The following is a 14,106-nucleotide window of genomic DNA, read 5'->3' on the forward strand; positions in this document are numbered from 1 at the left end:
TGTGCTACACAAAGACAAAAATACCAACGAAACGTTTGGTAAACTATCAAAAAATGTTTGTGGTTTCACTGAGTTTTATGATTAGGAAAGATTTTTGGAGCCATCCAAGAGGGATTTCTTATTTATTCTTTTTAAATTTCAATGTTTATTGTTTTGAGAGTTAGGGAAACAAAGCGAGGGAGGGGCAGAGAGAGAAGGAGACACAGAATCCGAAGCAGGCTCCAGGCTCTGAGCGGTCAGCACAGAGCCGGCTGCGGGGCTCGAACCCACGGACCGTGAGATCATGGCCTGAGCAGAAGTTGGATGCTTAACCGACTGAGCCACCCAGACGCCCCAGAGGAGTTTCTTATTTTAAAGTCAAGAACCGATTTGCTTCTTGGTAACAAGTGGAATAGAGCCAGGATCTCCTGGTGAGCTGGCCACACAGCCTCAGAGGTGTAGTTTTGTTGGTGTTACAAGCTGGACTGGGGCAAGTGGCGGGTAGACAGATGGCAGTCGCTGATTGAGGGAGGGAGGTCGCCCACCCCTCTGGGAGCCTCTGTTTACCGGGCAATGGATGACTCCGTAAATGGGTCCTTCAGTCTTTGTGTCTGTGGTTTAAATGGCCAGGTGGGGGGGCGCCTGGGTGGCGCAGTCGGTTAAGCGTCCGACTTCAGCCAGGTCACGATCCCGCGGTCCGTGAGTTCGAGCCCCGCATCGGGCTCTGGGCTGATGGCTCAGAGCCTGGAGCCTGTTTCCGATTCTGTGTCTCCCTCTCTCTCTGCCCCTCCCCCATTCATGCTCTGTCTCTCTCTGTCCCAAAAATAAATAAACGTTGAAAAAAAAATTAAAAAAAAAAAAAAATGGCCAGGTGGGTTCCTTCCGGGCCTGAGAATTTACTCAGCAGGAAGAACCCTCTTCAATTCAGTTCCATCATTTGTACAAGCTGCTGGACTTTGTCCAGAGTGTCCTTTCTTTTAAACAATTTTTTTTATGTTATTTATTTATTTATTTCTGAGACAGAGAGAGACAGAGCATGAGCAGGGGAGGGGCAGAGAGAGAGGGAGACACAGAATCGGAAGCAGGCTCCAGGCTCTGAGCTGTCGGCACAGAGCCCGACGCGGGGCTCGAACTCACGAGCCGTGAGATCATGACCTGAGCTGAAGTCGGACGCCCAACCAACTGAGCCACCCAGGTGCCCCGCAGAGTGTCCTTTCTTCTATCAAGATATGCAAGCCACTAAAGAGTTCCACCAACCTGGAGTGCCTTGGTGCCATCTGATTTCGTAAGCAGCAGGCATACAATAAATATGGAACTGATTACGGTTTTTGCATATCCAGGCAGGATTTTGACTTTTTGGTGTCACTGACCACATTGAGAATCTGATAGAAGTTAGGGCTCTTGTCCCCAGAAAAACATCCATATGACACACATGCACATTTTTTTTTTAAGTTTATTTGTTTTGAGAGAGAGAGAGAAAATATGTGAGTGGGGGAGGGGCAGAGAGGGAGAGAATCCCAAGCAGGCTCTGCACTGTCAGCACAGAGCCTGTTGCAGGGCTTGAACTCACGAACCGCAAGATCATGACCTGAGCGGAAATCAAGAGTCTGACACTTAACCGACTGAGCCACATGGGCAACCCCCCACCCCCCACGCACAAATTTTTGTATTGTTTTGTGTTTATGGACTTTCTGAAGTCTTTCCTGGGCACCTCTTGGGGGGAGAAGCTGGTTAGGTTCATGGAATAAAGAATTAAGGATCCAGGAGCATCTGGGTGGCTCAGTCAGTTAAGACTTCGGCTCGGGTCATGATCTCGCAGTTTGTGAGGTTGAGCCCCGCGTCAGGCTCTGTGCTGACAGCTCAGAGCCTGGAGTCTGCTTCCGATTCTGTGTCTCCGCCTCTCTCTGCCCCTCCCTGCTCGTGTTCTGCCTCTTTCTGTCTCTCCATACTAATAAATAAACAAAAAATTTTAAAAGAACTAAGGATCCAGTTCAAGTTAGATACCTACCAACTGGTAATGTCTCCCAGCTTTGGGTAACGTCGTTTTCCCTAAACACGCTCTCTTGCTTGGGTGCATGGGTGCGAGAAAGGAGATGGTGAGCCTGATTCAGAGGTCAGGTATTGCTGGGCTGGGGGCAGTGGGAGAATATGTATATATGAGGATGTGTGAACTGTGGCCACCACTGGGAATGTGTTTGTAGTATACAAGTAACCAGAACGAAAGAACAACCAGGAAGGGTAGAGAAGGAACTCAGGAGGGGATGGCAGCGCTTAGATACTTGGAAGGGAGAGAAGGGTTGCTGGTGTCTGGAGAGAATATTCGTTTGGGATGGTGAGTGGGAAATTTCCGAGCAGGACTGCAGGAATGGAGCACTTCTCTGGGAAGACAGTGCTTAGGATGTGAGCCTGACAGCGGATCTCTCACGGAGTCTAGGGTGTTGGATGTCATTGACGAATGTATGCACGCGGAAGGTGAGGAGAGAAGCCTGTCTGCTGCGTGATAAGATCATTGGTTAATTTGCGCCAGGGATCTCTCCAGCTTCAGAGGGAGAAAAGAAGTCTCTCTGAAGTTGAATCTTGCCTGGAAACGTCTCCGTTGCTCCGAGCCAGGGTTCTGCTGCTACTTTGCTTCCTGTCTCCTACTCCCAAACAGGCACCTGCTTGGGAGCCTGACCCACCTGGGTTTAGAGCCACTTACCTCCGCGGGACCCTAGCCCAGTGCCTCGGCCTCCCTAGCTTCCGTCTTGCAGCTGAGTAAATGTCGGAAAATTAGCTTTGCAGAAGCTTCCACTGACTGTGCCAGCTTCCCTCTGGGTACTCAGGGACAGGTACAGTGGGGACCCTGCCTGCCCCAGTGCCTGTCATGTCACACAGCTGCTCAGTAACTCAGGTTTCTACCCTCTCTGTTCCTTTCATGCCCAACACCGGTGGCAAGAAATGGTCCCTTGGGGCTTCTGGACGTGGCTTTTTCATCGAACTGCTTTGTGTTCACTTTCTGTAGGTGATATAAAGCAAAACCAACAAGATCCAATTGAACTCGGGCACAGAGTTCCAAGGGAATGAAAGTTTAAAAATTTGTTATATTTTTCAGGCACCCTTCTGTTAAAAATTGGTATCTAAAATAATAAATAAGCAACAAAGCAAGCCCGCACACCAAAGACCCAGTAGTAAAAAAGAAATAACTTCAGTGCGATAGAAATGGTGAGGTGGAAACCACCAGATTCATGGCCCTCTACTGCCCAGCCTTATTTGTTCGGCAGCCTCCTTTCTTTTTTTAGGCCCAAGGAATTAAGTGGATCAAGAAGGGTCTTTGAATTCCAGCCTTTCCAGCTCCTGGCTTGGGGAAGAGGAAGAGATCCTGGAAATCCAGTAGCCCAGATGGGCTTCTTAGGATAAAATGAGGGTGGACACAGAAACCGTGACTCGGACGACTAGAATTTTCACTCGGAGAGAACCCACCCAGCCCGCTAACGCGCGGCCTGGCTCCCAAAGTAACACAATCCGAGTCTCCAGGCCAGATTTTCCCTCTAGCCATTCCCGGCCACGCAAAGCGGAGCTGCGAGCACACAGAAAGGGATGTCTTCATCGCCTCCCAGGATGGAACAAACCCGCCTGCTCGGGGAGTGCTGAGAACCAGAGGGTCCCTCCGACGCCCCCAACAGCCAACATGACTTGACTGCCCCCATCCCGCGCAGTCCCTACTCTCCGGGAGCCCCCACCCTTTCCGGGTGCGCGCGCACGAGCGGGCGAGCCGGGGAGCTGTGCGCCTGGCAGCCTGCGGGTGGCGGCGGCCGACAGGCTCGCGGGGAGAGGGGTGGCCAGGGGCGGCGGAGGAGGAGCTGGCGTTGCAGCCGGTCCCCTCGGGCCGCGCCCCGCCCTCCGCCGCCACCTGCGCGTCTCCTCCGGGCTCTCTAACCCCCGGGCCAGGGCCGCGTGGGCTGTCGGTGCCGCAGCGGCCGTATCACTGCGTCCGCCAATTAGGACACTCGGCGTTTGGCTCCGTGGCGCGCGGGACGAGCTGAGCTGCCCGTTCTGGCGAGCGGAGGGGGCGCCGGCGCGCGTCCCTGCCGCCGCGCTCCCCGCGACGTTTTCGGCGGGGGTAGAGAACTGCTGTGACTTTTGAGGTCCTACTCCTCCTTCCGGCCGGCCTCGCGACGCGCCAGCTCGGAGCGAGGCCAGTGTGACCGGCAGGCCCCGAAGGCTCACTGCGTGAGGTTGGGGCTTGGAACGCGTCCGGGCGCCCGCGGCGCTGTGCGCGCTGGTGAGTTTGGTGGCGGGGTGGGGTATCCCCGGCGCGAGGGGCGGAGAGGACGTCGCGCTCTGCCCCTTGGTCCGCCCCCTAGTGCTGCCCCCACTTTGAGAGTAATTGAGACTTGAGCGTGACTGCGGAGCCGCGAGGATGCGGGCTCCGGGCGCGGGCTTTCCCTCTGCCCGGCGCGATGGAGCGGGTCGCTGAGCGGAACAAAGGCGCCCGCCCCGGGGAGCGGGTCCTGGGCTGAAGACCGCGGGCCGCGCGCCGCGACGGCCGCCTGCGGACGAGGGTGGTGGCCGTGTGGCCCGAGGCGCGGCGCGCTCCCCCGCGGGCGGGCGGCAAACCCTGAGCCCGGCACCTGCGCGCCACTCCCGGGCTTCGCTCCCGGCGGCCCGAGGAACAGCCGCGAGCCACTTGCTGGTGCCGCGGAGAGACCCACGGCCCCCGGCCCTTCGCCGAGAAGCCGAGGCGCCCGGAAGGGGCCGCGAGCCGTGAACTGAGCAGGCGTCTCCGGGAGCACTTCTGCACACCGAGGGCTTCCATGGGAGCGATTTCGCTCTCCCCCTGACCGCCCGGTCCTCCCAACCGTCTCCGCTGCCGGAGCATCCGCGCTGTGGGGCCGGGAGCCGCGGGGCTCCCCGCCGGCAGTCGGGAGTGTGAGGCTCGCACGGCTCCCCGGCAGCTCCGCACCTCGCGGGAGCCCGAGGGGGCGCGGGTCCGGGGCGCGGGCCGGCCGGGCGTGTTTGATGGCTTCACTGAGAAGAGTCAAAGTGCTGCTGGTGTTGAACTTGATCGCGGTGGCCGGCTTCGTGCTCTTCCTGGCCAAGTGCCGGCCCATCGCGGTGCGCAGCGGAGACGCCTTCCACGAGATCCGGCCGCGCGCCGAGGCGGCCAACCTTAGCGCGCACAGCGCCAGCCCCATCCAGGATGCGGTCTTGAAGCGCCTCTCGCTGCTCGAGGACATCGTCTACCGGCAACTGAATGGTAAGGAGGTGCGCCGGCGCCTACGGGGGCTCTGCGCGGGCGGGCCGGGCACCGGTGAACCCCTGGGGCCCTTCGCGCGGTGGGGGAGAGCCGGCGCCTCCTGGCTCCCGCAGGCTCCCTCTCACCCCTTCCTGCCCTGTCTTGGCCGGGAGGCCGGGGCTGCTGGAAAGAATTACCTGCTTCTACTGTGCCCCAGCTGTAAGTTTGCTTTTATTGTGGAAACATGTCAGTACAGCTGGCTCCGGGTCCCCGCGTGCGGGAATCATTACCTGGCGACTCCAGCCCGAGTGCAGAAACTAGTCGCGCGGCCAACTGGGACCGGAGGCGCAGGCCGACTTGGAGAAAATAGCTCTTGCAGCTTTTAGCGTTTGGTGGGGTCAGACAGGGAGGGACGTTGGCGGGCTTAAATGTCTGCAAAGTCAAGGCCTCAGGTCTGGAGCTAATGCGCTTCGGTAGTAAGTTGGATGAATATGTCATCTCTGCGAGAGGCGGGGTGCACAGCGAATACGGAGGACTCCTCCCTTCCTGCTGCCTTGGTGGAGGCTGCTGTTAAAAACACACCCCGTTTCTCGCCCAGGGCTGCCCGAGGGCGAATGTTACAGTTCGCTGGTGGGTCGGGGAGGCAGCGTTTCAGAGCGTAGCAGTTAATGACAGTTGTCAGAATCTGCCCCATCTAAAATGTTCTCTTCAGCGCTCGGCGAGCAGGGGAAGACTTAATGTGCCCTGGTCACACCTGGTCCAGGGACTGATGGGTCACTGGACACTTGCCGTCCCCGAGGTCAGAGTATTACCTACCCGGAGTGCAAGCAGCTCTCCAGGGTCCACAGGGCTGGTATCCAAGGCAGACCCAAGGCTGCCACCCCCCTTCCGGAGCTTCTAACTCATGTTCTCATAAGAGTTCCAGAACGACAAGTCATTGCAAAAGAAGGAGGGTATCAGATAGTTCTCTCCCTGCACCCCAGGGAGATCCCTGCTGGGTCCTTCTAGGTGGGCTGTGGTCAGATCTCTGCGCGCCCTTTGACGTAACCCTGTGGTCTTCTTAATGTCCTGTAACAAGTATCCAGGGGGTGCTTTGAACTTGTATCTGCCCTGGGGAGCTGCAGTCCCCAGTTCGTTTCCGGACAAAGTAGGAGCGTATGGTGTGCTCCTTATGATTCTGCACGGATACCTGCTATAGACCCACCCGGAGGACCCAAAAGAGAGAGTGCCAGAAAGCCTGGGTCTCGCCGTCAGGCTGCACTTAGGGACACAAATTATTTTAGTATTGGTTTCAGTTAGGAAACAAAATATGGTATAGCTACACCCCCAAATGCCTCAGAGAGGAATAATAAACTTCGAAATGGTACTTACTAAGTGCACAGACATGCAGGGACTCATTAAGCCTTTATAGCAATCCTAGGAGGTAGTAGCTGATACTGCCCGCTAAGGAGCTTGGTCACAGTCAGGGGGTGAACTTGGACGGTCTGTTCCAGAATTGAGGTTCTTAGCTGCTACATCAGCCTGCCTCAGTTTTTGGCACGTGTCAGAGTCAGATGGAGGGCTCATTAAGACACGGGTTTCAAGGGTGCCTGGGCAGCTCAGTCGGCTGAGCGTCAGACTTTTGATTTCGGCCCAGGTCATGACCTCACGGTTCATGGGATCGAGCCCCACATCAGGCTCTGAGCTGATGGTGCGGAGCCTACGTGGAATTCTCTCTCTCTCTCTCTCTCTCTCTCTCTGTGTGTCTCTGTGCCCCTCTCCTGCTCTCTCTCTCTCTCTCTCTGTCTCTCTCAAAGTAAATAAACATTAAAAAAGAAAAAAAAAAAAGACATAGGTTTCTAGGCCTCACCCCCAGAGCCTCTGATTCAGTAGGCCGGGGGTGGGGGCCTGAGACTTTGCATCTCGACTAGATGTGGCCTGGACCGTGGCCCACTCCCTACACTGAGCAAGCAAAGAGGAAAATCCATTCTCCCGAGGCCACTTGGGTCCAGCTGGGTGGGGGAGGGGGGAGGAACTTCTGAGGAGCCAGGAGCCTGCTTCAGACGGGCTGGGAGCCTGGCTTCTTTGCCCGTGTGCTCTTCTGTCTTGTTAGCAATTCCCCGGGGGCTTAGGGGTGCAAGCCCTTTATTCCTCAGGAATTAACGGGGGCCTCTGGGAGCCTGGCACCGGGCACAGCATAGGACCAAGGCCACTTGGGTCCAGCCCTTTGGGTATGAGGTGGGAGCTGGCATTTTCAAGGTTGCTGAGCTTTCTGAAACCTTCCCCTGGACTCCTATGAGGTTCCGACAGGAGGGACTCAGGGATGGCTCCGCCTTCCCCCGGCCGTGAGCACCGATACCCCTAGGGGTTACTCACCCTTGGGACAGGTTTGTTCCGCATCCCGAGAGGGGGCCCGCTGGGCTGGGCGGCCAGGGTGACCCAGGCTTCCTCAGAAGCCAAGTGTCCAAGTCCCGAGTCCTGCCTTTTGCAAAAAACGGTTACAGGTTGTTATCCTTCCTACAGGCTGAGAAGGACACTTTATTTATTTATTTTTTAATGCTTATTTCTTTTTGAGAGAGAGAGAGAGAGAGACAGAGTGTGAGTGGGTGAGGGGCAGAGAGAGAGGGAGACACAGAATCCGAAGCAGGGTCTAGGCTCCGAGCTGCCAGCACAGAGCTCGACGCGGGGCTTGAACCCGTGAACTGCGACATCGTGACCTGAGCGAAGTCGGGCGCTCAACTGGCTGAGCCACCCAGGCGCCCCGAGAAGGACACTTTAAAGAGAAGGCCGAGATGCTGGTATGGAGGGGAAGCTCACAGAGAGAGAGAGGAGCTCGTTTGTTCCCCTCCAGGCTCTGTCTTGCACCTGTGTTCCCATTTCTTTCCGCGAGGGCCCCACTGCTGCCCCCTGATGTTGCGGCCGTACCCTCTGCCCAGGGCCCTGCCCTTGGTCTCTTGGCCCGCCTTCCACCCAGCACACGTGGCTCCAGCTACCTGATTGGAAAGCACCCCTTCCCGAGGACCCAGCTTCCGGTGGCTTTCTGTTTCCTCAGGAATCACGGGCAAGCCTGGGGGCCGCCACCGCCCCAACCAGCATGTCCCACGCTCCCACCCTTGCCCAGTACCTTCCGCCGCTTCCGGCCAGACTGACCTGCTTGCTGGGATGCCCCACATTTGCCTTAGGATCGTAGCCTCCACATTGCAGCCCCAGCCTTCGAGAAGTTGTCTGGGTGTGCCGTCCCTGCTCCCTTTCTATAGTCCTCTATCCTTGAAAGTTTGGCTCACGGTCCTTGCCCTGGTGGTGGGAGTGGGGTCGTGCCAGGCCACACGTCTGAGCTCTTCCTGCTGCGAATTGCTTGAGGCTTCCTTGTCAGCACTGCTTGGTACCCCTGGCTTATATTCTTGTGCCTACGTGGGTTTATCTTTTGAGTCCAGAACTGGATGGTAGGCTTTTTCAGGGCTTGAACCATATTTTGGACTTTTTAGTACCACTTATAGCCTTCAAGCATCTCCTGCAGCACGGGATGCGGGCACCTAAGGTTTACGGGCTGATTAATTGGGCGGTGGGTATACATAGGAGGTGAACAGTAGACACAGAGGAAACAGTCTGGACGCTGTCGTGGCTGGATTGGGCTGCGTGGATGTGGTGAGGGGGAAGGGGCTGGAAAGACATGGCGGGGGGAGACTGAGCGTGAGGAAACCATCTTGCCTCTGGCATCTCCCTGCCGCCATCTTGTCTGCGCCATCTTGCCTGGGCCATCTTGAGGCTGCTCTGGTCCTTCCCCCGCCTGCCCGAAGGGCTCCAGATCCTTCAGAAGGACTTGGAAGTCAAGCAGTTGTGTAGAATAGACAGCAACGCCTTTCGGTATGTTTTCGGGTTTATATCCCTTTTTTTTTTTTTTTTTTTTGTAGGAGAAAATTAATTCGTGTTTATTGTGGAGACTTGGAAAATCTAAAAGACTTGCATGAAAGACAATAATGCTGTGTTTAAAGTATCTTAAGAAATGGCGGCTTGGTACCAGCATTAGGAAAAATGGACCTAGGGATGGACAGATTTCTTGTTAGAATTCTCCTGGAGCTCTGTACTTGACTTGGGACTTTCTTGTCACCTTGTGAGGAAATTATCTGCTTCTCCCATTTTAGAGCTGAGCAAAGGGTGAGAAATAGAGATACTGTGCGACTTGGCCGCGATGACATAGGCGGAGAAGGGCAGAGCCAAGATTTCATGAATATCACGGTACTTGTCTCCAGCCCAGCGCCCTCCCGAGGAGTCAGGGTGAAGAGGGAGGACGGGTGTGATGTTTCACTTGCCCCCCCCTTCCCCCCCATGCAAGCACCGGGCTCTGGCTGGGCACCCCCTCCCTCATCACGCCCCTGTGCAGTGAGACGGAAGGGCGCGTGTCACTCTCCACTAAGCCCGGGGCAGCTCTGTCATCGGAGGAAATGCAATCGATTCCGGGTAGGTTCCAAATTTAGATTTTCAGAAGGATATTGAGCAGAAGCAGGGTTGCTTGAAGAAATTGAAAATCTTTGCGGGAACAGAGGGAAGTCAAAATTACCTAACCGAGTCCTGCCCCCAAGCCCCAGGAGGCAGACCGAGCTGTGGAACCCACCAACAGGTTCTCGGTCACCCGAGCGCGACCCAGCCGGAGGGACAGGGGTGGAGATTTGCCCTCATAGGCCTCCACGGGGGGGGGGGGGGGGTGACAGCAAGAGAGGCTGGCATTTTGAAGGCATGTCTTCAAGGATGCCAGAGCCAGCCCGGAGCTGTTTCCCCTGTGCTGCCAGGATACGGATGGGCGCGTGTGGACCCCCAGCACTGGATGGGACCGGCGTTTGCTGTGGGAAGGAGGTAGGGGGGAAGGAGGAGAGGGCCAACGTTTGTGTTAAAAATCACTCACTGCGATGAGTGTCAGGAGGAAAGCGGAGGCAGCTGGAGCCTTCGTGGGCTGCCTGCAGGAAGGCCTCTGTGGCAGGCAGGGGCCCCAGCTCCGTGCACAGGGGGGAAGGCTCAGTCCCTTTCCCTCCGATGGCCAAGAAGCGTCTGCTGCAGCCAGCCCCTCCTGGAGACACGGGGAGCCCGCTCTTGGGCCGCCCTCAGACGCGGGCACAAGTGTGCTGACCGGTCTGTGCGACAGGCAGCTTGCCAGGAGGTTCAGCTGCTGCCTGCCCGGCCCAGAGGTAGCGGGGAAGAGGCCGCCGTGTTATTCTCGAGGAAGAAATCCAACCTCCTGACCTTTGCTGTTGCCAAATCTGGAGTGTCCTTTGTGGACAGGAAGAAGGCTCGGTAATTAGAGCCAGACTTGACGATGAGAGGAAGGAGCGGGGACCTAGTAAGGCGTGTGTCAAATGAAGAAACTCTGAGATCGGAGAACCTGCAAGTCTTTTTTTTTTTTTTTTTTTTTTTAAGATACAAAATTGGAACGGGGCACCTGGGTAGCTCAGTCGGTCGAGTGTCCAACTTGGGCTCAGGTCATGATCTCAAAGTTCGTGAGATCGAGCCCTGCGTCGGGCTCTGTGCTGACCGCTCGGAGCCCGGAGCCTGCTTCCGATTCTGTGTCTCCCTCTCTCTGTGCCCCTCCCGCGGTCACGCTCTGTCTCTGTCTTAAAAATAAATAAACGTTTAAAAACATGAAAAAAAAAATACAAAATCGGAAGAAAGTGTGTTCACTGGGGCATCAGGCAGACTGCACTGGCTTACCGATTCCGTCCCGTGTTAGCTGTGTGACCTTGGACAAATCACTTCACCTCTCGGCTGTGAAATGGGGCCCTTGTGAGTCGGGATGAAATGGAATTTGGAAGGTGCGGCCCGAGCCCTGGGGCCCCGTGTGTGGCACCTGGGAGAACACAGACACCTGGAGGGAAGGGACCCTGCTGGCCGGTCCCCCGCCCCGCCCCCCACATCCCTGATGGTGGGAACTGCACCGGCCCCTCATCAGTGCTCAGCAGATATTTGTGGCCCGAACGAGTGAACCGCTAGCCGTGCTCTGTGGCAGAGCGTGGTCACAGTTATCTGTGACGTAAGGCTCAAAAGGGGTAAAAGGAGGTCCTTTGCCGTCTCACTTGCTTGGTCTCTGATTTAATTGGACTCCTTCTCTCTTCCGGTGTTTGTCGGAGGCCGCATTCCGTTTCCTTCTTCCTCCTCCTTTCTTCCTCTCCCTCTTCTCCTTCTACAGATGATGCCTTTGGGTGACGCGCTTGAGGCCTAGGAGATCTGTGTGCCTCAGATCCCGTTGTAGAACATGCTGGTCCTTCACATGTGTGAGGGGCGCTGCCTCACCGCCGGGCGTGGGCGGGAGGCCAGCACACAGAGAGGGGCAGACGTCCATGGTCTCCTTGGAAAGGTGCGTTTGTGGTTTTAACAGGTGCACGCACTAGGTTCTGGAAGAGTGTTGGCACAAGTGTGGAAGGACGGAGGCCCGGACTCGCCCACGGGAGGTGCTTAGCCGGCCAGGGCTCAGCGTGAACAGGAGAACTCAGAAACTTGGGACACGGGGACCCGAGGACGCAGGTGGGGAGAGCACCCCGGGGCCTGAGGTGGAAGCAAGTCACAGAAGACAGTCCGGGCCCGGGAGCGGGAATCCGCAGGGGGGCTGGCGTGGGGAGCAGTGTAGAGGTGCACGCGTGCGGGGATCTAAGGCAGGCTGCGTGGCGGGGGAGCTGGTTCGGAGGGCCAGGTGGAGACTGCTTTGAGCCCCAGGCTGGCTTGGACTTAATTCTGTAGACATGGGGGGTGGGAGGGGGACTGGGTGACCCGGGGCACCGCGGCGACGTAAGGGAACTGATGTCGCGGTTCAGTGCCAAATAGGTGGGAAAGTGGGTTAAGATCCAGTGGTGGGTATGAGGTGCCTCTGCTACAAGACGCAGCTGGCCCTCCGAGCTTCAGAGGCCGGGGTGCTCCTCACTTTGGAGCCCTGTCCTTGGCCACATCCTGTGCCAAGAGCCAACACCTGGAATTGCCCCCTCCGGAAACTCCGAAGCCTTCCTCAGCTCGGAGCCCTGCGCGCTCCCCTTGAGCTTGCTCTCCCCTCGCCTCCCCTGCTGCTCTCCTTGTGGAACCTCCCAGCCCCCTCCGCCTCCCTCCAGTCTTCTCCAGCTCAGCTCCCTGCCGGCACCATCCTTCCGCATCCAGCCTGCAGGGCCACTCCCCTGGCGAGCCTGTCGGGAATCCTTCTGGTGCCTGATCTCTGTGTCCTCTGCTCTGTTTACCTGTTGTCCCCCTCATCCTGAATCAGCTTATTCCCCGGGGAAAAGTCCCACCACGGCGAGGGGTGGCACCCTTAGGACGCACACCGTGCAGTCTTATGGTGGGAGGGGTGGGGGGGGGAGGCGCAGCTTGTCTGGCACTTCTGTTCCACATACCACATACCTTTCTGTTTCCCCGGCCAAGAGGCAGCCTAGGGGCTGGGGGACTCTGCGAAGGGTCATGGTGGGGATGAGGGGCTGGGGAGTTCTCTGCTCCAAGCCCAGTCTTGCCCTCCCCCTGCAGCTGTCTGGCTTTGTCTCAGCTGTGGCTGCTACGACAACGGTCCCCCGGGCCTGCCTCCCGAGGCCACCACCCGGCCTCTGGGCCCTGCCACCCCGCGGAGTGCCCTGTTGCAGGGCTGAACCTGCTTCCCTGCCTGGGCCCCAGGGGACCGAGAGATGGAACCCAGAAGTGCAGGAGAGCCAGCTCTCAGAGGGATGGCCTTTGACGGGGGAGGCGGGGGGGACAGAAGCTCCCTGCCTCAGCAAGGAACTTTCTCTCCCTCCCTGCTTTCCTGATGCCCTGTTGCACTCGCTTGGTGGAAGGACCTTCTTCCGCCTTAACTATTGCTCCTCGTAGGTCTTTAGACTGTTCTGACATATGGATGGCAATTGGCTTAGCCACTGATAGAGAAGTTCTCCCTTTTAATAATGTCCCTGTCATTGCTAACTGCGGAGCCTCAGCCTTGCCATGCATGAAAAATAAACCGCTGCCATCATGACAGGCGGCCACATCCAGACACCGACACATGAGCGAGCTGACGGTTAATAGGGGGCAGGATTCTCCAAGTGCCTCCTTCCATCCTGGCCCCAGACACGGTGGCTAATTGTGTGATTAGTGTTTACTGAGGGATGTCTAATGGCCATCCACGCCTTGTTAGGTGCTGTACCTCCCTGTAGAAAGAACACTGAACTAACGGGAGACCCGGGTTCTCGTTCTGCCGGTCTTTCTAGGGACCAAAGTCTATGCATGTGTAAATGAGAGTTACATGACTTTAACTCTCATTATGGGATTATGGGTCACACCCTTCTCTTCCTTCTCTTTGCATGGGTCTGCTTTTAGCCCCTGTTCATCTCTGCCTCGCATCATAATGAATTGTGTGTACGGCGGACCCAAGAGTTTGCAAGAGAATACATTTTCTTTGTTTCTAAAAATCCTTCTCTAGGTCGTTTGGGAATCAATTGGCCATCAGGTGACTTGTTCTCTCTTCGCAAGGCCAGAAGTAGTGGCTTGGTTTGGCATCATGAGGTCGTCATGATGACGTAATGTCGGAGCTAATTGTATTTCTCTTGGTCTTCGTGGTGACAAGATGGCTGCTGCAATTCCAGTCATTGCCTCTCCGTACAAAGAAGGAAGGGGCCACGTCTGCTCCTGCTGTTGAATCAGGAAAGAAAATCTTTTCCGGAAGTGCCTCTGGCGTGCTCTGCGTGTGGGCCAGAAAGTGGTCACGTGACCGGCCTTTGCTTTAAGGGACTAGAAGATGGGACTCAGAAGTCCCAGAGAGCCAACTAGAGATCTCTAAGGGATGGCCTTTGATGAGGGCCAACAAGGAGCTCCGCCCTCAGCAGGGGAATCTCCCTCCCTTCCAGAGAATAGTTGCTTTCCAGAGAGAGTATGGCGGAGGCAAAAGAGGAAAGAGAGCATCGCATTTGCATTGTGAAGCCGTGGTGACTGTCAGCCCCTCCACA

General features: G+C 56.7%; 1 protein-coding gene across 1 annotated transcript in view; it reads left to right on the forward strand.

Moving 5' to 3' along the window:
- Positions 1–3,507: 3,507 nt before the first annotated feature.
- GALNT17 (polypeptide N-acetylgalactosaminyltransferase 17) overlaps positions 3,508–14,106 on the forward strand; it is a 446,893-nt gene continuing 436,294 nt past the window's right edge. The window contains exon 1 of the mRNA XM_045461501.1: positions 3,508–5,215. Within this exon, the coding sequence (XP_045317457.1) occupies positions 4,978–5,215 (238 nt within the window). The 5' untranslated portion in view covers positions 3,508–4,977. The remainder of the gene's footprint in view (positions 5,216–14,106) is intronic.

Source organism: Leopardus geoffroyi, chromosome E3 (assembly GCF_018350155.1).
Source record: "Leopardus geoffroyi isolate Oge1 chromosome E3, O.geoffroyi_Oge1_pat1.0, whole genome shotgun sequence".
NCBI classification, from domain to species: domain Eukaryota; kingdom Metazoa; phylum Chordata; class Mammalia; order Carnivora; family Felidae; genus Leopardus; species Leopardus geoffroyi.